Source organism: Hemitrygon akajei, chromosome 2, assembly GCF_048418815.1.
Source record: "Hemitrygon akajei chromosome 2, sHemAka1.3, whole genome shotgun sequence".
Classification (NCBI taxonomy): domain Eukaryota; kingdom Metazoa; phylum Chordata; class Chondrichthyes; order Myliobatiformes; family Dasyatidae; genus Hemitrygon; species Hemitrygon akajei.
This window is the reverse complement of record NC_133125.1, coordinates 43,365,992-43,389,463: the sequence shown is the minus strand read 5'-3', so window position 1 is coordinate 43,389,463 and position 23,472 is coordinate 43,365,992. Positions and strand designations below refer to the sequence as shown.

The 23,472-nt window shown below is 39.6% G+C and overlaps 1 protein-coding gene across 3 annotated transcripts in view; it reads left to right on the top strand.

Moving 5' to 3' along the window:
* Positions 1–4,402, top strand: part of ptch1 (patched 1) — a 77,151-nt gene extending 72,749 nt beyond the window's left edge. For all 3 annotated transcript variants that reach the window (XM_073071380.1, XM_073071370.1, XM_073071360.1), the window contains 2 exons: positions 838–1,362; positions 1,613–4,402. In XM_073071380.1, coding sequence (XP_072927481.1) covers positions 838–1,362 — 525 coding nt within the window. In that variant the 3' untranslated portion in view covers positions 1,613–4,402. The remainder of the gene's footprint in view (positions 1–837; positions 1,363–1,612) is intronic.
* The last annotated feature ends 19,070 nt before the right edge of the window (positions 4,403–23,472 follow it).

Genomic DNA, 23,472 nt, shown 5'->3' with positions numbered 1-23,472 from the left:
AAGGAGATGCACATGTATATTATATACACAGGTGTGCACAGCAGTGTAGTAGACAGTACATTTGTAGGTGAAACGTGCGATTAACTATTTCACTTTGTAAAAAAAAAAATCAACTGAGTATCTTTTGAATGGCGTGAGATTGGGAAAAGATGATGTTCAAAAGGTCTCTGATATCCTTGTACGTGCAGATGCAGCAAGCTATAAGGAAGGCCAATGTTTGTTGCTAAAGGATTTGATTTCAAGGGGGAAAAAGCCGCCTTTGCTCTATTATGTAAGGCTTTGGTGCAACCAGATCTGGAGTAGAAACAAAATCTAGAAGCACTCAGCAGGTCAAACAGCATCAATGGAAAGAGAAGACACAAAATATGAACTGTTTCTCTTTCTGTGGATGCCGCCTGACTGACTAAATCTTTGCAGTCCTTTCGCTGTTTATTTCCGAATGCCAGCAGCTGCAGGTTTTTGATTACTATAATTTAGTCTCCCTTTCTAAAGAGGAATATTTTTGCTATAGATGGAGTGCCAGGAAGATACACAAGACTGATTCCTGAGATGGCACATGTATCATACAAGGAGAGATTAAATAGGCTAGATCCCTTCTCACTCAAGTTTCGAAGAATGAGAAGTGATCTCATTGGAATGCACAAGTGGCTTAATGGATCAAGAGAATCTAAGAACATAAGAAATGGGAGCAGGAGCAGGCCATTTGGCCATTGAATCTGCTCCACCATTTAATAAGATTATGGCTATTTTGGACTGACATGAGGAGAAGTTTCTTCACTCAGAATCTTTACATTGTTATTGTGAATACTTCCTTACCATTTGATAATTCACTTTCAGGTTGTTCAGCCAGAATCCAGATTCCATCGGCCAAGACCAAGGCCGCCACCTGCACAGAACATCAAACATCAGCAATCCTGGAGGAGTTGCAGGGACCACAGTTCGGAGGCAAGGGAAGGGTTTCGACCACCTCCTTACAGACCGCGTGTGGATGCTTTTGAAACTGCTCACGATGGGCATTCCAGAATAAGCAATAATGATTATTCGAGTCATAGATCACATTTTCATAAGACAAGGAATCCAACATTCACTGCCAGTGGTGTTTCTGCACCAACGTACTGCCAGCCTATCACCACTGTGACTGCTACGGCCTCGGTTACAGTTGCTGTCCATCCTCCAATCCCCAGCCAAAATGCATTTGGAGGATGCCCCCATTACGAGGAATACAGTGAAACTGATGAAGGAGCATTTGTTGATCCTCATGTGCCCTTTGATGCACATTATGAAAGAGACTCAAAGGTGGAAGTTTTAGAGTTGGAAGACGTTGAATGTGAAACACAGAGCAATGGAAACAAAACGCATTAGGTAGGTTTACAAGGGAAGTTTGGTGAAAGATGCAATATTGTTTAAAATTACTTTGAACAGTTAAATTACATTAGGTAGAAAATAAAAACAAATTGTTTCTTCTAGCAGATAGAAAGTAACTGATTTAATTTCATTTGTGTTAGTAAATCATATTGCATTCAAGAAAGATGATGGTCTGAAAACTATTTTATACAATGTGAAGATATTGTTATCATCACCTAATAGTTTTACTTTCTTTTCACTGTTACAGAATGGAATTTTTGATATGGCCAAAGATGGGAAAACAATTAATTTGCATAGTCTGATCCTGAAAGCTACAGGCTATGAACACAGGCGATCTTGAATTGTGAAAACAGTTTACTGTAACTGTTAATCTATTGTATTTGTTAAATATTGCTTCTCTATAATATTTAAAGGATGTATACATATGTATTATACAAATGTACAATGTAAAGTAGGTATAATTTTGCGAGTTGTAAAACTCCAGTAAATGGATTGGGAACAATTTTATGTGATCCATATGTTATGTACATTGATCTGTTTATCTGTGCCACATTTAAGCTTAACTTAGTCATAAATGTCAGCATATGTTGCTGCTGCTTGAAATATTGTATAATTGTATAATTATTCTATGCAAATATTGCTCATGTGATAGGATTTTGTAAAGGTACACATTTTGTTAAAATATTTTAATTTTGTATATCACAGATCTGTGGTAGTATAAAATGTCACTGTTAACTTACAAACACGCTATGCGTGGTTCATGACCAGATATGAAGAAAAGCACGTTAATCTTTATGACCTTGATAGTTGTAGTTATTTGATTCTTTTTGTGGTGTATTATACATGTCCATGTTGTTTTAATTTAACCCTTAGTGTGTGTATGTGTATATTTATTGACACCCTCAGATGCTTTGAATGATAAACTGTATCTGCAGTTTCTAACTGTCATACTAACAGAGCGACAGTTTTTAATTTTTTTTATTTATTGTCAATCTATGTTTTTGCAAAATTCCCACCAGTAAGCTCATACACTGTTTTCTTTAGCAAAGATTTGTATATTTGTAAAAATACATCCAGTCAAGTGAACTTGTGAAAGGAGGTTTAACTGCAGTTCCATCTTTATTTGTAAATATGTAGAGAGGCACACAGGAACTATGCCTTCAAAACACTGGTTTATATTAATGTTAAGTTCATCTACTGTAATACATGTTTGGCATCATTGTACTCAAACCAAGTGGGTAGACAAGGTCATAATTTTCCAACAGCAACCTCAATTAATTTTTTATACATATAAATATAATATATGAAAGAATTACAAACATTTCCTACATTCCAACAGCAGTTGCACTTCGAATGTATTTATTTGGCTATAGTGTTAAGAGGGATCTGTGGATCATGACCTCTAGTATCTCATTTTCTTTCTGTTGAATATTCTGAAATCAAATTAACAAGAACTTGAAGCACAATCGTCAGTTAATAATTATCCAGGTGCCTCATTTAGATTTTTTAATATATGGTGAATGAACGCTGATAGGGGAAAAAATTCCTTTGTAATATTTGTAACAGACATCCACATAAAATTCATATGTGAATGCTTTTATGAATTCTTTAACAATGATATAATCAGATGTATTGAGATAACAGACAAAGGAATTCTATACAACTAACAAATGTTCATCAGAATATTTCAGATGTTCAATATTGGATCTACCACCATTTATGTATTTCCCTAACTTGGATTTATGGAAAGGAAAATTAGGAAAGCTTTATAATGAACAGCCAATTTTAATGCTAACACCAAAAGTTCGATTTGAATTTTGCGTATCTTTTTCAATTATGCCACTTTGATTGAAGTAACAGATGATGCCAAATTGTGTTTCAGATAAGCTAAGTTTGTCTTCTCTTTTAAATGTTGGGAAAAAAAGCTACTGCAAATAGCACACTAAGGGTTAACCTTAATTGCCTTTTTAATATATTGAAAGAACGTCTGGCATTGAAATGTGTGATATTCTATATGGCACTTGCAGTGACCCATTATCATCCAGAATTCACAAAAAAAATGTATGGTGTTAATTGGAACTAACTTCAGCTGCCATAGTATAAATGGTGTCAAAAGTTCAGAGTGGCTTCCCACTGCTTTTGCTTTGGTGTACATCAATTCTCACCAGCTATTCCCCCCCCCCCCCCCATTTGTTTAATAGCACAGAGTCTATCGAAAGCAGATATGTGTTTATGTACTTTCTCCTCTCCCTCCTCCACTATCTGCTGCTTCTGCACAATGTAGACATTTTCTCCTGTAGTCATACTGGCAAAGGGAGAATTTCTCAATGGCTGGCAACTATGTTTTTAAGAAAAAATGTATTTTTGTGATATTTATATTTTTGTATCATAAGATTGTTTCTTACAGAATTTGTATGCCAGTTTATAACAAAAATGCAGGGATTTTTCTGTTTGAAACATTATTACAGTAATGTTTTACTTTGTAATGGATTTTTAATCTGTATAAAGTGCTTACTAATGTTAATAACTAAATAGGAAAGATATATAACAGTTACATTAAGAACGTAGATTTTAGTATGAGGATGCAAAAGGAAAAATATTCAAACTGGGTTTCATTGCCTGCCAGTGTCGGTAGGGGTGAGTTTGTTTCATTTCAGTTACAAAGATAAATGTATGCCATATAATTTATTTATATGAAAATTTATTTTTGTAGTGTACATAGTAGTCATCAAGTCTTTTGACAGAAGTATATTTTTAAAGAGTTTATATGTAATGATGCCATTGTGTTGGATCATAACTGAGACCGTTTCAGTGCACACTTTCATTATAACTTACAATTGGAGAAGATGTTTTACAGTGTTAAAAAAGAAAACAACTATTCTAAATGTTACTTAATTTGGTTTCAATTTCCATGGAAAACGTGCCTTGTTAATTTTATCCATTTTACATCATGGGAAATGGATATTGTGCAAGCTCCCTAAATATTAATGTTCAAACACTGATAGAATTTCTAACAAATAAAAATAATATAACTTAACTTTGGAATGGTGTCCTTTAATACTTCGGCTTGCGTGTAAATGTTTTGAATTTGCCGTCATACACCACAAGGTTTGTTCAGGGAAAACTTCGAGTTAGAAAAAGTGTATGCGGTAGCAAAAATAGTTTATTTATTCATTCATCCAAGCTATATGTTCCCTGAGAATTTCTTTTGGTTGAGTTAGGAAAACAATCATAAGCATGCTCAGTTGCAGTGTGCAGTTATTTTTTTTTTAAAAAGCAGATCAACACAATATCAGAGGCCAAAAGAATTTTGGCTAAACTCGCCTCTATCCTCCATCTCTCAAGTGGAAACAGTTCATATTGATGCAAGTTGCACACATAAGAATGATCTATGGTGATCTTAAAAAATAACTTGACCGAATAGTTGCAAGAAAAAGTTTGTGAACTCTTTGCAATTACCTGGTTACCTGCATTAATTACTCATAAAATAGGGTCTAATCTTCATCTAAGTCACAATAATAAGACAAACACAATCTGCCTTCTAATAACAGAAACAATTGTATATTTCATGTCATTATTGACATTATTTAATCACTCATTGTTCAGGCTGGAAAAAAGCACGTGAACTCTTGTATTTAATAACTGGTAGAACTTCCTTTAGTAGCAATAACCTCCACCAAATGTTTCCTGTAGCTGCTGATCAGACTTGAACAACAGTGAGGAGAAATATTAGACTATTTCTGCACACAGAATTGTTTCAGTTCAATATTTCTGGGATAGAACATAGAATAGTAGAGCACAGTACAGGCCTTTCAGCCCACAATGTTGTGCTGACCCTTAAACCCTGCCTCCCATATAACCCCCCACCTTAAATTCCTCCATATACCTGTCTATAGTCTCTTAAATTTCACTAGTGCATCTGCCTCCACCACTGCCTCAGGCAGTGCATTCCACGCACCAACCACTCACTGAGTAAAAAACCTCCCTCTAATATCCCCCTTGAACTTCCCACCCCTTAAAGCCATGTCCTCTTGTACTGAGCAGTGGTGCCCTGGGGAAGAGGTGCAGGCTGTCCACTCTATCTATTCCTCTTTAATATCTTGTGTACCTAATATCTTAATATTTTGGATACCTTGCATGACCATCCCTCCTCAGGTCATGTCAGAGCATCTCAATTGGGTTAAGGTCCAGACGCTAACTTGGCCATTCCAAAACATGAATTTTCTTCTTTTTAAACCATTCTGTTGTTGATTTACTCTTCTGTTTTGGAACAGTCTTGTTGCATCATCCAACTTCTTTTAAGCTTCAGGTGATGGTCACTTGCCTTACATTCTCCTGTAAAATGTCTTGATACAATTTTGAATTCCTCAACGATTGAAAGCTGTCCAAGCTCTGAGGCAACAAAGCAGCCCCAAACCCTGATGCTCCTTCCACCATGGTTAACAGTTGGGTTGAGGTTTTTGGTGTTGGTATGCAGTGCTCTTCTTCCTCCAAATATTAGTGGTATGCATTTCTTCCAAAAAGTTCAGCTTTTGTCTCAACATCTGTCCACAGAACATTGTCCCAGAGGTGTTGTGCAACATCCAGGTGGTCTTTTGTAAACGTGAGATATACAGCAATGTTTTTTTTGAAGAGCAGTGGTGTCCTTCCATGAACACCGTTCTTGATCAGTGTATTTCTTAGAGTGGACACATGAACAGAGACTTGAAGTCCTAAAGATTTCTGGAAGTCTTTTGCTGTTAACCTTGAGTTCTTTTTCACCTCATTCAGCATTGCACGCTGTGCCCTTAGCGTGATCTTGCAGGGCACCCACTCCAAGGGAGAGTAGCAACAGTACTGATTTTTTTCTGCTTGTAGACAATTTCTCTTACCTGGACTTATGAACACTCATATTTAGAAATTCTTTTGTAACCTTTTCCAGCTTTATGCATCTCTATAATTCCTATATCCAGTTATTATCCAGTGGCGTGAGGGAATAAAAAACAAATTTTCTTTGATCTAATAATAGTTTTAGAAACAGAAAACCTACAGCACAATACAGGCCCTGTGGCCCACAAAGCTGTGCCAAACATGTCTTTACCTTAGAAATTACCTAGGGTTACCCATAGCCCTCTATTTTTCTGAGCTTCATTTACTTTCCAGGAGTATCTTAAAAGACCCTATCATATCCAGCCCATTCCATGCACTCACCACTCTCTGTGTAAAAAAAACTTACTTCGACATCTCCTCTGTACTTACTTCCAAGGACGTTACATCTGTGCTCTCTTGTGCCCTGGGAAAAAGTCTCTGACTATCCACACGATCAATACCTCTCATCATCTTATACAGCTCTATCAGGTCATCTCTCATTCTCCGTCGCTTCAAGGAGAAAAGGCCGAGTTCACTCAACCTATTCTCATAAGGCATGCACCCCAATCCAGGTAACATCCTTGTAAATCTCCTCTGCACCCTTTCTATGGTTTCCACATCCTTCCCGTAGTGAGGCGACCAAATCTGAGCACAGTACTCCAAGTGGGGTCTGACCAGGGTCCTATATAGCTGTAACATTACCTCTCGGCTCCTAAACACAATCCCACAATTGATTAAGGCCAATGCACCGTATTCCTTCTTAACCACAGAGTCAACCTGTGCAGTAGCTTTGAGTGTCCTATGGACTTAGACCCCAATATCCCTCTGATTCTCCACACTGCCAAGAGTCTTACCATTAATGCTATATTCCGCCATCATATATGACTTACCAAAATTAACCACCTCACACTTATCTGGGTTGAACTCCATCTGCCACTTCTCAGCCCAGTTTTGCATCCTATCAATGTCCCACTGTAACCTCTGACAGACCTCCACACTATCCACAACATACCCAACCTTTGTGTCATCAGCAAGTTTACTAACCCATCCCACCACTTCCTCATCCATATCAGAGTAAGGGTCCCAGAACAGATCCCTGAGGCACACCACTGGTGACTGATCTCCATGCAGAATATGACCCATCTACAACCACTCTGTAGGCAAGCCAATTCTGGATCTACAAAGTGATGCCCTCTTGGATCCCATGCCTCCTTACTTTCTCAATAAGCCTTGCATGGGGTACCTTATCAAATGCCTTGCTGAAATCCATATACACTACATCTACTGCACTACTTCCATCAATATATTTAGTCACATCCTCAAAAAATTCAATCAGGCTCGTAAGGCATGACCTGTCTCTCAGAGTCTTTTCCATCAACTTACCAAACACTGAAGTAAGACTCACTGGTCTATAATTTCCTGGGCTATCTCCCTTTCTTGAATTATGGAACAACATCTGCAACCCTCCAATCCTCCGGAACCTCTCCCTTCCCTATTGATGATGCAAAGATCATTGCCAGAGGCTCAGCAATTTCCTCCCTCACATCCCACATAGCCTGGCATACATCTCGTCCAGTCCAGGTGACTTATCCAACTTGATGCTTTCCAAAAGCTCCAGTACATCTTTTTTCTTAATATCTATATGTTCAAGCTTTTCAGCCTGCTGTAAATCATCCTTACAATCGCCAAAATCCTTTTCTGTAGTGAATACTGAAGCAAAGTACTCATTAAGTACATCTGCTATCTCCTCTGGTTCCATACACACTTTTCCACTGTCACACTTGATTGGTCCTATTCTCTCACGTCTTATCCTCTTGCTCTTCACATACTTGTAGAATGCTTTGGGGTTTTCCTTAATCCTGTCCGCCAAGGCCTTCTCATGGCTCCTTCTGGCTCTCCTAATTTCATTCTTAAGCTCCTTCCTTCTAGCCTTATAATCTTCAAGATCTCTATCAATACTTGGTTTTTTGAACCTTTTGTAAGCTTTTCTTTTCTTCTTGACTAGATTTCAAACAGCTTTTGTACACCACGGTTCCTGAACCCTACCATCTTTTCCCCGTCTCATTGAAACGTACCTATGCAGAACTCCATGCAAATATCCCCAGAACATCCGTCACATTTCTTCTGTATATTTCCTTAAGAACATCTGTTCCATTTTATGCTTCCAAGTTCCTGCCTGATGGCCTCATTTTTCCCCTTACTCTAATTAAACACTTTACTCACTTGTCTGTTCCTATCCCTCTCCAATGCTACGGTAAAGGAGATAGAGTTGTGATCACTATCTCCAAAATGCTCTCCCACTGAGAGATCTGACACCTGACCAGGTTCAATTCCCAATATAAGATCAAGTACAGCCTCTCCTCTTGAAGGCTTATCTACATATTGTGTCAAGAAACCTTGCTGAACACACCTAACAAACTCCACCCTATCTAAACCCCCATACTCTAGGGAGATGCCAATCAATATTTGGGAAATCAAAATCTCCCACCACAACAACCCTGTTTTTATTACATTTCAGCAGGATATGTCTCCATATTTGCTCCTTGATGTCCCTGTTACTATTGGGTGGTCTATAAATACACCCAGTTGAGTTATTGATCCCTTCCTATTCTTAACTTCCATGCATAGAGACTCATAGACAATCCCTCCATGACTTCCTCCTGCAGCTGTGACACTATCTCTGATCAACAGTGCCAATCCCCCACCTCTTTTGCCTCCCTCCCTGTCCTTTCTGAAACATCTAAATCCTGACACTCTAAGTAGCCAATCCTGCCCCTGAGCCATCCAAGTCTCTGTAATGGCCACAACATCATAGCTCCAAATACTGATCCACGTTCTAAACTCATCCGCTTTGTTCATGATACTCCTTGCATTAAAATAGACACATCTCAAACCATCGGTCTGAATGCATCCCTTCTCTATTACCGGCACTGTCTCCAATCTTTTTAATTTTTTAATTAAATTTGTCAATACTTTGTGTAAAACTTCTATTTAAATATCAGTGATTGTTTTACATAGCAGTTACAAGACAGAGATGTGCCAGCAACTTATCTTATTGGGGGGAGGGGTGCATGTTCATTCACAATATATTATACTTGCCAGCTTTCAGAAGGGGAAGCATGCAGATCTCCCAGGACATGTCACCTTCTCATTGCTACCATCAAAGAGGTGGTACAGGAGCCTGAAGACACACACTGAACATTTCAGGAACAGCTTCCTTCCCTCTACCATCAGATTTCTGAAAGGACAATGACCACATGAACACTACTTCACTAATTTTTTCTTCTCTTTTTTACTACTAATTAAATTTAATTTGTTAAATATATACTTATTTTAATTGTATAGGTTTTATTATTATGTTTTGCAATGTACTGCTCCTGTAGAACAACAAATTATATGGCATTTATCAGTGAAATTAAACCTGAATTCTGATTCTGAAACCTAGGAAATGTGTGTTCATAACCTCCTATTAAACATGTTTATTTTAAGAACACAAAGTAGGAAGAACTTACTTAAACTTCCTCCAGGACAGTTTTAAAGCAAAGACTAAAAATATTAAAATTACTTGGATTCAACAGCATCTACAGAGATAAATTAATATTTAATATCAATTACCCTATCTCATAGTGTGAGTGCATAGTTTAATCATTCACCAGGTGAATGATAATGTTCTCATAATGTAGCACATTATACTTGGGATACTGAATTGGGCATACAGATCCAAAACTCTGATTCAACCAATAATTTTATTGACCAAACAACCTTTCATTTAAGGAGTTTTACTCTTAACAGCTTTGACTTTAACTAAGATGACTTTTCCTAAATATGCAATATCTTTGGTATATTACTTGTCTTATTTGTGTTTATTGTGCATCTGGTCATTAAAGACTTCTTTTGCAGGAAGCCTTTCTTGCATTGTAGTTAACAGTACCTGCTTCATTTACAGTAAACATTATAGAACGATGTTTTGAAGGCAATCATGAAACTGGATAAAGAACAGTTTCTACAAAGTCAACATAGAAGACATCATTGCATCTCAGTTGTTCAGTGCTCACATAAATTTAGTGCCAATTCCTCAGGCATACAGCTACTGTTTCTTGGTGTCTGAAAATAAATGGCTTCACATTCTGTGTTTTATATTAATGCCTCCTTGACCCCATTCTGTCAACAAACTCTACTTGGTGAGCTGCAAAATATTACCTCAAAATTCTGAATTTGTTCAACCAGTTTTTTTTTTCTTCAAGATTACCACAGGCCCACTGATTCACAAAAGCAAAAGGACCTTTGCTTTCCAAGAAAATAAAGTAGACTATTACCAGGTGACTGCTTTTCTAAAATTGTATGGCCTCATTAATGGCAAACTAATGAGGAATATCAATTTGCAGACATGGGAACAGAATGATACAAATTCATGTGGGACCATCTGGTTGCACTTCTATTTTGTACAATTTACTGTATTGTGTACTGGCATGATGATTGGTCAAACTAGATACCATGCTTGCAAAGTGCTTAATTCTGTGAATGTCCACAGACATTCCAAAAACTAACAAACATAGAAAATCGGAAAGAGAACACACAGCATAATAATGTGGAAATACTTGACTTCATAGAACATTAATTAAACCTATAGTGTCATCTCAGTTTCAGGTGATATATATATATATATATACATATATATATTTGCATTTGGTTTCATGGCTGTGAAATCTGAATCTTGCTGTTAGGTACATACACTCAGTGGCCACTTTATTAGGTACACCTGCACACCTTGTTAATGCAAGTATCTAATCAGCCAATAGTGTAGCAACAACTTAAATGCATATAAGTCTATAGACATGGTTAAGAGGTTCAGGTGGTGTTCTGACCAAACATCAGAATGAGAAAGAACAATGATCTAAGTGATTTTGACAGTGAAATGATTATTGATGCCAGACAGGGTGATTTAAGGATTTAAGAAACAGCCGATCTCTTGGGATTTTTATGCACAACAATCTCTAGAGTTTGCAGAGAATGGTGTGAAAAACAAAAAAAACCCCGATGAGCAGCAATTCTGTGGGTGATGAGAGAGGTCAGAGGTGAATGACCAGACTGGTTGAGCCTGACAGGTAGGTGACAGTAACTCAAATTAACATCCATTACAACAGTGGTGTGCAGAAGAGCATATTCGAATGAATGACATATCAAACCTTGAAGTGGATGTACTACAACAGCAGAAGACAACACCAGGCTCCACTCCTGTACATAATAAAGTGGCCAATGGGTGTATAATTGCATTTCATTTCATGGCTTATCGTCTGTGAAATCTGAATCCTTCCGTTAGGTTGCCAGGTGGTTTGAAATGCCAGTATTGGTTTATTATTGTCACATCTACCGAGGTACAATGAAAAGCTTGTTTTACATACTGTTGATACAGATCAAATTACAGTCGGCTCTCCTTATCCGCGAGGGATTGGTTCCGGGACCTCCCGCGGATGCTCAAGTTCCTTATATAAAATGGCGTAGTATTTGCATATAACCTACGCACATCCTCCCATATACTTTAAATCATCTCTAGATTACTTATCATACCTAATACAATGTAGTTGCTATGTAAATAGTTGTTATACTGTAATGTTTAGGAAATATTGACAAGGAAAAAAAACTGTACATGTTCCTCTTGCTCACAACACAAGCAGCGAATGAACCAGTGCCGATTCTCCTGTGACCTTTACGTTCTTGAGGCTGTAGCGCTTTACATAGCCAGCAAGCCATCCCTTACTAGCCTTAAACTCTTTTCTCTCGCTCTCATCAACCCCGTCACAGTAGTGCTCATACTTTTTCACATATAATTTGGCCATCGACAGGGATATGCTTCTGTGACATGTCCTCTAGCCACACACTTAATGCTTTCTCAGTCTTCGCAAGCACTTTAGCACGAACCAGAGAGAGCATTTTTGCCATTGTAGGGGCAGCACTAACACTTCCACGAACTTCAGCTTCTTTCTGCTTTATTGTGCGAATGCTCGATTCGTTCTTACTGACCCTATAGCCCACCTCAGAATGCGACATGCCACTTCTCGAAAGATCTAATATTTCTACTTTCGGGGCAAGAGATAGCACTTTTTGCTCCCTCTTAGCCTTTGAGGAATTGCTTTGACCACTTCATTGCTCTTTAGGAGCCATTTTTTCACAGGAACGAAGTAGCGAATGAATGAGACGCGAGGCAAACAATGCTCGAACAGCAAGTGCTGGAAGAGCACTTACAGATTTTCTTGATTCGCGGTTGGTTGAATTCGCACATGCGGAACTCGAGGATAAGGAGGGCCGACACAATACATGAGGTGGTACAAGGTAAAACAATAAGAGAATGCAGAATAAAGAGCATCAGCTACAGAAATGTTCAGTGCTGGTAGACAATACAATGCAAGAGCATCACAGGGTAGACTGTGAGGTCAAGAATCGATCTAATCACCAGAGTAAAATTGGTCTTCCAATCAGAAAGTACCAAATCAGATGAGAATGAGTCAGTAAACTATCCTACAACCTTTCAATTTTTATTTCTGTTGTAACATATCTGCTTCCAGGGAATTGACAGCATCCTAAAACCCATCTCACCAACAGTGAGATGAAATTCAAGAGATCGATTCTAGGCTGATTTAGAAATTTGCAAATGGAAGGCCTGTTTCTATCCACTGAAGATTTTATTGAATATTTTTTCTAATTGAGTACTTTGGGTAAGGCTGATGAGCTTAGAGCACGGATCTGCACGTGGAATTATGACATTGTAGCCATAAGTGAGACTTGGTTGCAGCAAGGGCAGGACTGGCTGCTTAATGTTCTGAGGTTCTATTCTTTTAGCCATGATAGAGTGGGAGGGATTAAAGGGAGAGGGTGGTATTACTAGTCAGGGAAAATGTCACTGCAGTGTCAGACATGATAAACTGGAGAGCTAGTCTACTGAGGCTATATTAGTGGAACTGAGGAATAATAAAGGGATTGGCACATTAGTGGCATTTTATTGTAGACCTCCCAAGAATCAGAGAGATTTAGAGGAGCAGATTTATAGAGAGATTGCAGTCTGTTGCAAGAAACACAACATTGTGACAATAGGTGATTTTAACTTTGCACACGTGACTAGGACTTCCATACTGTGAAAGGGCTGGATGGGAGAGAGTTTGTCAAATGTCTTCAGGAGAGTTTCTTAAATCAATATATTGATGTTCCAGCTAGGGAGAGTGCGATACTGAATCTCCTGTTGGGAATGAAACAGGGAAGGTGACAGTTTGTCTAAGCAAACACTTTGCATCTACTGATCATTGTGTCATTACTTTCATTTTCATTTCATTTTTCAATCTTTTTTATTGATTTCCAAATAAAGAATATACAAATCAAAAGAGGAGTTTAACAAGTAGATAATATAAAAGACATACAAACAGCAATAGTAAAAACAGAAAGTATATAATGTCAAAATCAAATAGGTAAAATATTATGCTGTTATATATACAATGGTAAAAAAAAACTACAACTCCTCATAGCAATCATAAAAAAAAGATTGGAAATTTTATTGATAAGGAAAAAAACCCACTAACTAAACTGAAACCAAAAAAAAGAGGAAGAGAAAAAAAAGGAAAGAAAAAGAAAGATTGGGCAGTCCAATTGAGGATAAAATTAGAAAAAAAAGACAGAGAGAAAAAAACACATCCTTCCAGTCATCTCCGAACCTTCATGGATAAGGATTTCCCCCAAAGAGAATAAAGAAAAATAAATAAACAAAAATAAATTAAATCATGTGAAAATATTGAATAAAGGGTCACCAGACTTGTTCAAAATTAAAGGATGTATCAAATGTCTGGCTTCTAATTTTCTCCAAGCTTAGACATGACATAATGGAGGAGGGCCAATAGAAAACAGTAGGTGGGTTAGATTCTTTTCAGTGCAGCAAAATAGCTCTCCCAGCCAGTAAAGTTGAAAAAGCTATCACATGTTGGGCAGAAGCAGACACTTTGCTTGCTTCCTCTGGAATAATCCCAAAAATTGCTGTAAGTGGATTAGGTTGAACATCCATATCTATAACTTTAGACAATATTCCAAACACATCCCTCCAAAAATTATTTAAACTTACACATGACCAAAACATATGAGTTAGAGTAGCCACTTCTGCGTTACATCTGTCACAAATCGGGCTTATATTAGGAAAAATATGCACCAATTTATCTTTGGACATATGGGCCCTGTGTACTATCTTAAACTGAATTAAGATATGGCGTGTGCAGATAGATGAATTATTGACTAAATAATAAATTTTACTCCATTGATTATCTGTAAGTGAACGTTGAAGTTCTACTTCCCAGGTGCGTTGAACCCTATCATTAGGCGACATGCGAGCATTCATTAACTGTTTATAAATGATAGCTATTAATCATTTTTGAAAAGGTTTAAACTGAAAAATAACATAAGCCAAATTTAAAGAGCAGGCCAAGGGGTAATTCGGTAAAAAATCACGTAAAAAATTCCCAACCTGTAAATACCTGAAAAAATGTGTATTATAGATATCATATTTATCCACTAACTGTGAAAAAGACATTAAGCAGTCTTGTAAAAACAAATCTAAAGAAGTTTTTATTCCCTTAATTTTCCATGTTAAAAAAGCCTTATCCAAAGTTGATGGTTTAAAAAAGAAATTAGAATAAATATTACTAGAAAGTAAAAAATCATTTAATTCAAAAAATCTACGAAATTGAAACCAAATTTTTTAAGTACCGGTATGTTTAACAATAGGGTTAAGAGCTTGTCTACCTATTCTGGAGAGTGAAAACGGAAGAGGACCTCCTAATAAAGAAGCTAACGAAAATCCCATTACTGAATTTTCCTCCAACTGTAACCATGAAGGGTGATCTTGGTCGTCTATATCGTAAATCCAAAAAGTAATATAATGAATATTAATTGCCCAATAATAAAAACTAAAGTTTGGTAAAGCCAGTCCTCCATCTTTTTTTGATTTTTGCAATAAAAGTTTATTCACTCTAGAGCTTATATTATTCCAAACATAAGACAAAATCAGAGAATCTATTTTATCAAAAAATGTTTTTGGAACAAAAGAGGGAACTACTTGAAATATATATAAAAATTTCGGTAGAATAACCATTTTTATAGCATTTATTCAACCTATCAATGACATCGACATAGGTGACCATTTAGAAAGCGCCTGCTGAGTATATTCAACTAAAGGGAAGAAATTATACCTACGTATATAGGTCTTTAAAAATTTTTGTAATTTTGATACCAAGGTAAGTAAAATGGTTTTTGGCAATATTAAAAGGTATTTGATCATAATAATCAGAATAATTATTAATAGGAAATAATTCACTTTTATGTAAATTAAGTTTATATCCAGAAAAAGTACCAAATTCCATAAGTATAGATAACATAGAAGGAATAGATTTCTTAGGATTTGAAATGTAAACTAATAAATCATCCACATATAACAAAACCTTATGTAATTTATCCCCTCTCCTAATACCCTGCACAGAATTAGAATCCTAAGAGCAATAGCAAGTGGTTCTAAAGCCAAATTAAATAATAAAGGACTAAGGGGGCAACCCTGACGGGTACCTCTATATAATCTAAAGAAAGGAGACTTTTGATTATTAGTTAAAACCGCAGCTACCGGGGCGTGATAAATCAATTTAATCCAGGAAATAAATCCTGGACCAAAATTGAACCTCTTCAAAACCTGAAATAGATAAGGCCACTCCACCCTATCAAAGGCTTTCTCTGCATCCAAAGATACAGTACATTCCGATTCTTTGGCTGAGGGGGAATAAATGATATTTAATAATCTTCGAATATTAAAATGTGAGGACCTATTTTTAATAAATCCTGTTTGATCGTTTGAGATAACATTAGGCAAGATAATCTCAAGCCTATTTGCTAGAATCTTAGAGAAGATTTTAAAATCTACATTCAGTAAAGAAATAGGTCTATAGGATACACATTCCTGTGGGTCTTTTCCTTTTTTGGAATCAGTGAAATTAGTGTTTCATAAAAAGTTTTAGGAAGGTTCCCAGAGGATGTAGAATCGGTAAACGTTTGATGAAGATGTGGTATTGTAGTGGTGTGCTACATGCAGCGCTGAAATAACGACACGGAGTCAATGAACTGCAGTTACAAAAAGATTTTATTCGAACTTCGCGGCCTCGCTTTAAAGCCTTCCTGATTCCGCCCTCCCCGGGCACGGATGCTGTAGGGGGCACGTATTCACAGTCCTGTCCCGTGCGTGGATGCTGTAGGGGGCACGTATTCACAGTCCTGTCCCGTGCACGGATGCTGCAGGGGGCACGTATTCACAGTCCTGTACCGTGCGCGGGCTTTTCCCCTTGCTGGTGAAGCAGACTTGGTGCCCTTTTGGGACTGGCCTTTATGCCGGCGCGCTGGCTATTTGTGAGCCAGTTCGAGTGCGCTAGGAAGTGGGTCGCCGACCGCTTGTCCCACACATACAGGAGGTTATCCCGATGGCCAGCCGCCGTAGCCATCAGCGGTGGCTGGCCCTGGCGTTTCCCGGGAACTTGCAGGGCGGGCAACAGCGGCGGGCTTCTGCTCCCCACCGCTGGTGGTAGAAGCACCATTGTTCGTTGGTCTCCTCACCCCTCCCTCTGGGGCTAGTGGGCTCTGCTGCCGGGCCTGGTCTGGTCTGCTGCTGGGAGCGTGGCCTGGTGATCTGTGCGATGGATGCCCCACTCTCCTTCTTGGCTTTCCACAGCAAGTCCGCCCGGGCTGCCCCTTCCGGGGATCACTGAAATCCGCGTCGGACAGCAGCAGGCGTATGTCCTCGGGCAGCTGCTCCAGGAATGCCTGCTCAAACATGAGGCAGGGCTTGTGTCCTCCTGCCAGAGACAACATCTCATTCATCAAAGCCGATGGTGGTCTGTCCCCCAAACCATCCAGGTGCAGTAAGCGGGCAGCCCGCTCGCGCCGTGAGAGTCCGAAAGTCCTTAGGAGCAGGGCTTTGAATTCTGTGTATTTGCCGTCCGCTGGGGGAGACTGTATGAACTCCTCAACCTGGGCCGCTGTGTCCTGGTCGAGGGAGCTCACCACGTAGTAGTAACGTGTGTCCTCCGAGGTTACCTGCCGAACGTGGAATTGGGTTTCTGCTTGCTGGAACCATAGGTGAGGTCGCAGCGTCCAGAAGCTTGGCAGTTTCAACGAAACTGCATGAACAGATGCGGCGTCGGTCATCTTCGGCCCAAATATCGTTTGGGCAGTTGGGGTCACCAATTGTAGCGGTGTGCTACACGCAGCGCTGAAATAACGACACGGAGTCAATGAACTGCAGTTACAAAAAGATTTTATTTGAACTTCGCGGCCTCGCTTTAAAGCCTCCCTGATCCCGCCCTCCCCGGGCGCGGATGCTGTAGGGGGCACGTATTCACAATCCTGTCCCGGGTGCGGATGCTGTAGGGGGCACGTATTCACAGTCCCGCGCGGGCTTTTCCCCTTGCTGGTGAAGCAGACTTGGCGCCCTTTTGGGACTGGCCTTTATGCCGGTGCACTGGCTATTTGTGAGCTGGTTCGAATGCGCTAGGAAGTGGGTCGCCACAGTATAAGCATTTCATGAAAGGTCTTGTAAAATTCTACCGTATAACCATCATGTCCCGGAGCTTTACCTAACTGCATAGAGGATATAGCCTTGGCTATCTCCTCTTGTTTAATAGGTGCATCTAACATATCAGCATCTTGAATCAAAATTTGAGGTAAGTTTAACCTTTGCAAAAATTTATTCATAGTAATAGTACTATCAGAGAATTCAGATTTATAAAGATTAGAATAAAAGTCCATAAATATCTTATTAATTTCATAAGGATCTAAAGTTTCTGTTCTATCTGGTCGGCGAATTTTTAAAATCTGTCTTCTGACCATCCCAGCGTTTAACTGACCCGCTAAAAGTTTAGCAGATTTTTCCCCATGTATATAAAATAAACTTTCAGATTTAAAAATTTGCTGTTCAGTGGGAAAGGTCAGAAGTAAATCATACTGTGATTGAAGTTCGACCCTTTCTTTCTATAGGTCTTCAGTAGGTTTAACTGAATACGCTTTATCTATCTGCTTAATTTTATTAATAAGCACTGACAATTCCGCTTTAGTTTTCTTTCTCAAGGCTGCTGAATATGAGATTATCTGTCCCCTAAGAAAAGATTTCAAGGTGTCCCATATAACCAGATTGTATTCAATTGTATTAAATTAAAAAAATATAGATATTTGCTCCTTGATAAAATTAACAAAAGCTGGATCCTGTAACAATACGGGGTTCAATCTCCATTACTTTCAAGGTAACTATTGAGCAGGATATGTCTGGTCCTTGGATTGAGATTCTAAATTGAAGAAAGCCTAGTTTTGATAGTATTAGAGAGGATCTGGTAAGTGTGGATTGGGAAAGGTTGTTCTTCTGTCAAAGGTGTATTTGGTAAGAGGGAGGCCTTGAAAAGTGAAATTTTCAGAGTACAGAATTTGCATGGTCCTGTCAGAATAAAAGGCACGCATAACGGGTTTAGGGAGCCTTGGTTTTGGAGAAATATTGAGGACCTGGTTAAGAAGGAGATGCATAGCAGATACAGGCAGCAACATACAATTGAGGTACTTGAAAGTAAGAAATGCAAGAGAACACTTATGAGGGAAATCAGGAGGGCTAAAAGAAGGCATGAGGTTGCCCTAGCTGACCAGGTGAAGGAGAATCCAAATGCCTCTGCAGATATATTAAGAGCAAAAGAATAGCAAGGGACAAAATTAGTCCACTTGAAGATCAGAGAGGTCATCTATGCACGGAGCCGAAAAAGATGGTGGAGATTTTAAGTGGTCTTCTTACATCTGTATTTACTTGGGAGACGTACACTGAATCGATAAAAGTGAGGTAAAGTATCGGTGAGGTCATGGACTGTGTACAGATTACAAGAAGTAGGTGCTTGCACTTGAGGCAAATTATGGTGGATAAATCCCCAGGGCCTGACAAGGCTTTGCCTTGGAACCTGTGGGAGGCTAATGCAGAAACTGCAGAGGCCCCAGCAGAGATATTTGAAATGTCCTTCGCCACAGGTGAGCTGCCAGAGGATTAGAAAATAGCTAATGTTGTTTCTTTGTTTAAGAAAGGCTCTATAAATAAGACGGGAAATTATAGGCTGGTGAGCCTGATGTGAGTCGTGGGTAAGTTATTGGAAGGTATTCTCAGGGACCAGATATCTAATTATTTGGATAGTCATGAACTGGTTAGGGATGGTCAGCACAGTTTTGTGAATAGTAGGTTGTGTCTAATCAATCTTATAGAGTTTTTTGAGGAAGTTACCAGGAAAGTTGATGAAGGAAAGGCAGTGGATGGTGCCTACGTGGTCAAGAAGGTTGAGTCACAAGGCATTCAGGATGAGGTAGTAAATTGTAATGAATTTCTTCATTACACTGTACTGCTGCAAAAAAAAATCAAATTTTATGTAATACGTGAAAGATGATAAACCTGATTCTGATACAGGTCTATATAGTGGACTGAGATAGGGAAGGGGACAGGGAGAGGAAAATCATGGTTGGGAAAAGGAGAAGGGGGGGGGGGGCGTGATGTTCCAGAGAGACATTCTACCATGACCAGTAAACCAATTAGTTGGAATCAAATGGCGTTGCCTGGTGTCTCAGGGGTGGGTGTGTCTGCACCTGTGCCACTCCTCGCCCCTGGCACTCTTTCTCTGCCATCTGTTCCACACCCCTCCAGCGGCACTCAACCCTTGTTTTTCCCAACATCCTTTGCTCCCGCAAGATTTAGAAACTTGCTCTCCGCTCCATGTTGACAAGTACAGAACAGTACGAAAGAGTTAGGCACCCTAGCTACATATAAATGTGCCTAAGACTTTTGCACAATACTGAATATAAATGATCCGGATAGTAATGTGGAAAAACTGGATCAGCAAATTTGCAGATGATGCCAAGATTGGGGGCATAGGGGACAACGAGGAAAACTATCAAAGCTTGCAGCAGGGTCCGGACTAGCTGGAAAAAATGGCTTGAAAGTTGGCGGACAAATTTTAATGCAGACAAGCCTGAGGAGTCGCACTTTGTGAGGACAAACTAGGGTAGGACTTACACAGTGATGCACCATCAATAACTCTCTCTGAGATGTGAAGGCGAGATATCGGCTTTTATTGACTGGAAGATAGAACAAGCAGTAGTTGACCACCATACTACATCCTGGAGACTGAGGGCCGGACTCAGGCCTCAATCGCCTTTATACCAGGGTCTGTGGGAGGAGCCATGGTCAGTGGGAGGAGCCACAGGAGCAGTCAGCGGGGGGGGGGGGGGGGGGGCACGTGTCCAGACAGGTATATGTAGTTCACCACACACAGTAAGTGGAAGAGCACTGGGGAGTGTGGTAGAACAGAGGGATCTGAGAATACAGATCCATACTTCCTTGAAAGTGGCGTCACAGGGAGCTTTTAGTGCATTGGCCTTCATAAATCAAGGCATTAAAGACAAAACAAATGTTGACAACAACACTTCATTATGCTTACATAGGAACAAATAAAACAGAAATAAAACTAGCATTTCAGGTTCTTGGCCTTTCATCAGAACCCTGATCTAAGTATCTGGCATCGTGGCTAATAGCCTCTAGTTATGTTTAGCACTCTGCACAAAGAACAGTCAGTTCTCGAAAGGTCCAACAATGAAATGGCCTGAAGGTCCCATTTAACAATAAGTATGTCCTGGCCATGAGCTAATCAAAGCATTCAGTAGAGCAAGTAGGATGTCATATTGAGGTTGTATAAGACATTATAGAGGCCTAATTTAGAGTGTTGTGTGCAATTCTGTTCACCTACTTTTACAGGAAAGAAAACAATAGGATTGAAAGATTGCAGAGAAAATTTACAAGCTTGCTGCTGGGACTTGAGGACCTTAGTTATAGAGAAAAGTTGAATGTGTTAGGACTTTATTCCCTAGAATGTAGAAGGATGAGGGGAGATTTGAGGACGTAGGTGAAGGTGTTCTGCTGTGATTTAATTTTAACGCTAAGATAAAGGAGAGTATTAGAGTGCAAAAAAATCAAAACATGCCTGTGATTTACACAAGTAGCCTGAAAATTTTCACATGGGTTTCCTGCAGGGCAAACTTTATAGTATTTAAGTTGCTAAGTCCCCAGATAGGTCTTAAATTGGTCAGGTATTGTGTCTGGGTTTCATCATGTCCTGTTTCAAACCTGTCTTGAGAAAAAAAGTAAAGGAGAACTGTCATAGAGGGATAGAGTCATAGAAAACTACAGCATAGATACAGGCCCTTCAGTCCATCTATAAGACCGTAAGATAAGCGAGCAGAATTAGGCCTTTAGGCCCTTTAAGTCTGCTTCACCATTTCATCATGGCTGATCCATTTTTTCTCTCAGCCCTAATCAACTGTTATTCTCCACCCCCCCCAACCCTGTACCCCTTCATGCACTGACCAATCAAGAATCTATCAACCTCTCCATTAAATATACATAAAGAAGTGGTTTCCACAGCTGTTTGTGGCAAACAAATTCCACAGATTCACCACTCTCTGGCAAAAGAAATTCTTCCTCATGTCTATTCTGAAAGATCACCCCTCTATCCTGAGGTTATGTCCTCCCACCAAAGGAACCATCCTCTCCACATCCACTCTAACAAGGCCTTTCACCATTCAATGGGATTCAATTCAATCGCCCTCATTCTTCTGAATTCTAATGAATACAGGCCGAGTGTCATCAGATGCTTTTCATATGACAAGCTGTCAAAACCTGGAATCATTTTTGTGAACCTCCTTTGAACCCTCTCCAGTTTCAGCACATTGTTTCTAAGATAAGGGGCCCAAAACAGAACCCAATACTCCGTGAGGTCTCACCAGTGCATAATGTCTTTACATTACATCCATGCTTTTATAGAAACAGAGAAAACCTACAGCACAATACAGGCCCTTTGGCCCACAAAGCTGTGCCAAACATGTCCTTACCCTAGAGCTACCTAGGCTCACCCATAGCCCTCTATTTTTCTAAGCTCTATGTACCTATCCAGGAGTTTCTTAAAAGACCCTATTGTATTCGCCTCCACCACCGCTGCTAGCAGCCCATTTCATGCACTCATCACTCTCTGCGGAAAAAAACTTACCCCTGACATCTCCTCTGTACCTACATCCAAGCACCTTAAAACTGTGCCCTCTCGTGTTAGCCATTTCAGTCCTGGGAAAAAGCCTCTGACTATCCACACGATCAATGCCTCTCATTATCTTGTACCCCACTATCAGGTCACCTCTTATCCTCCATCACTCCAAGGAGAAAAGGCTGAGTTCACTCAACCTATTCTCATAAGGCATGCTCCCCAATCCAGGCAACATCCTTGTAAATCTCCTCTGCACCCTTTCTATGGTTTCCACATCCTTCCTGTAGTGAGGCACCAGAACTGAGCACAGTACTCCAAGTGGGGTCTGACCAGGGTCCTATATAGCTGCAACATTACCTTTTGGCTCTTAAACTCAGTCCCATGGTTGATGATGGCCAATACACCCTAAGCCTTCTTAACCACAGAGTCAACCTGTGTGGCAGCTTTGAGTGTCCTATGGACTCGGACCCCAAGATCCCTCTGATCTTCCACACTGCCAAGAGTCTTACCATTAATGCTATATTCTGCCATCATATTTGACCTACCAAAGTGAACCACCTCACACTTATCTGGGTTGAATTCCATCTGCCACTTCTCAGCCCAGTTTTGCATCCTATTAATGTCCCACTGTAACCTCTGACAGCCCTCCACACTGTCCACAACACCCCAACATTTGTGTCATCAGCAGATTTACTAACTAATCCCTCCAGTTCCTCATCCAGGTCATTTATAAAAAATCACGAAGAGTAAGGGTCCCAGAACAGATCCGAGGTACACCACTGGTCACCGACCTCCATACAGAATGTGACTCTTCTGCAACCACTCTTTGCCTTCTGTGGGCAAGCCAGTTCTGGATCCACAAAGCAACGTCCCCTTGGATCCCATGCCTCTTTACTTTCTCAATAAGCCTTGCATGGGGTACATTGTTAAATGCCTTGCTGAAATCCATATACACTACATCTATGGCTCTACCTTTACCAATGTGTTTAGTCACATCCTCAAAAAATCAATCAGGTTCGTAAGGCACAACCTGTCTTTGACAAAGCCATGCTGACTATTCCTAATCATATTATACATCTTCAACTGTTCATTAATTCTGCCTCTCTGGATCTTCTCCATCAACTTACCAACCACTGAAGTAAGACTC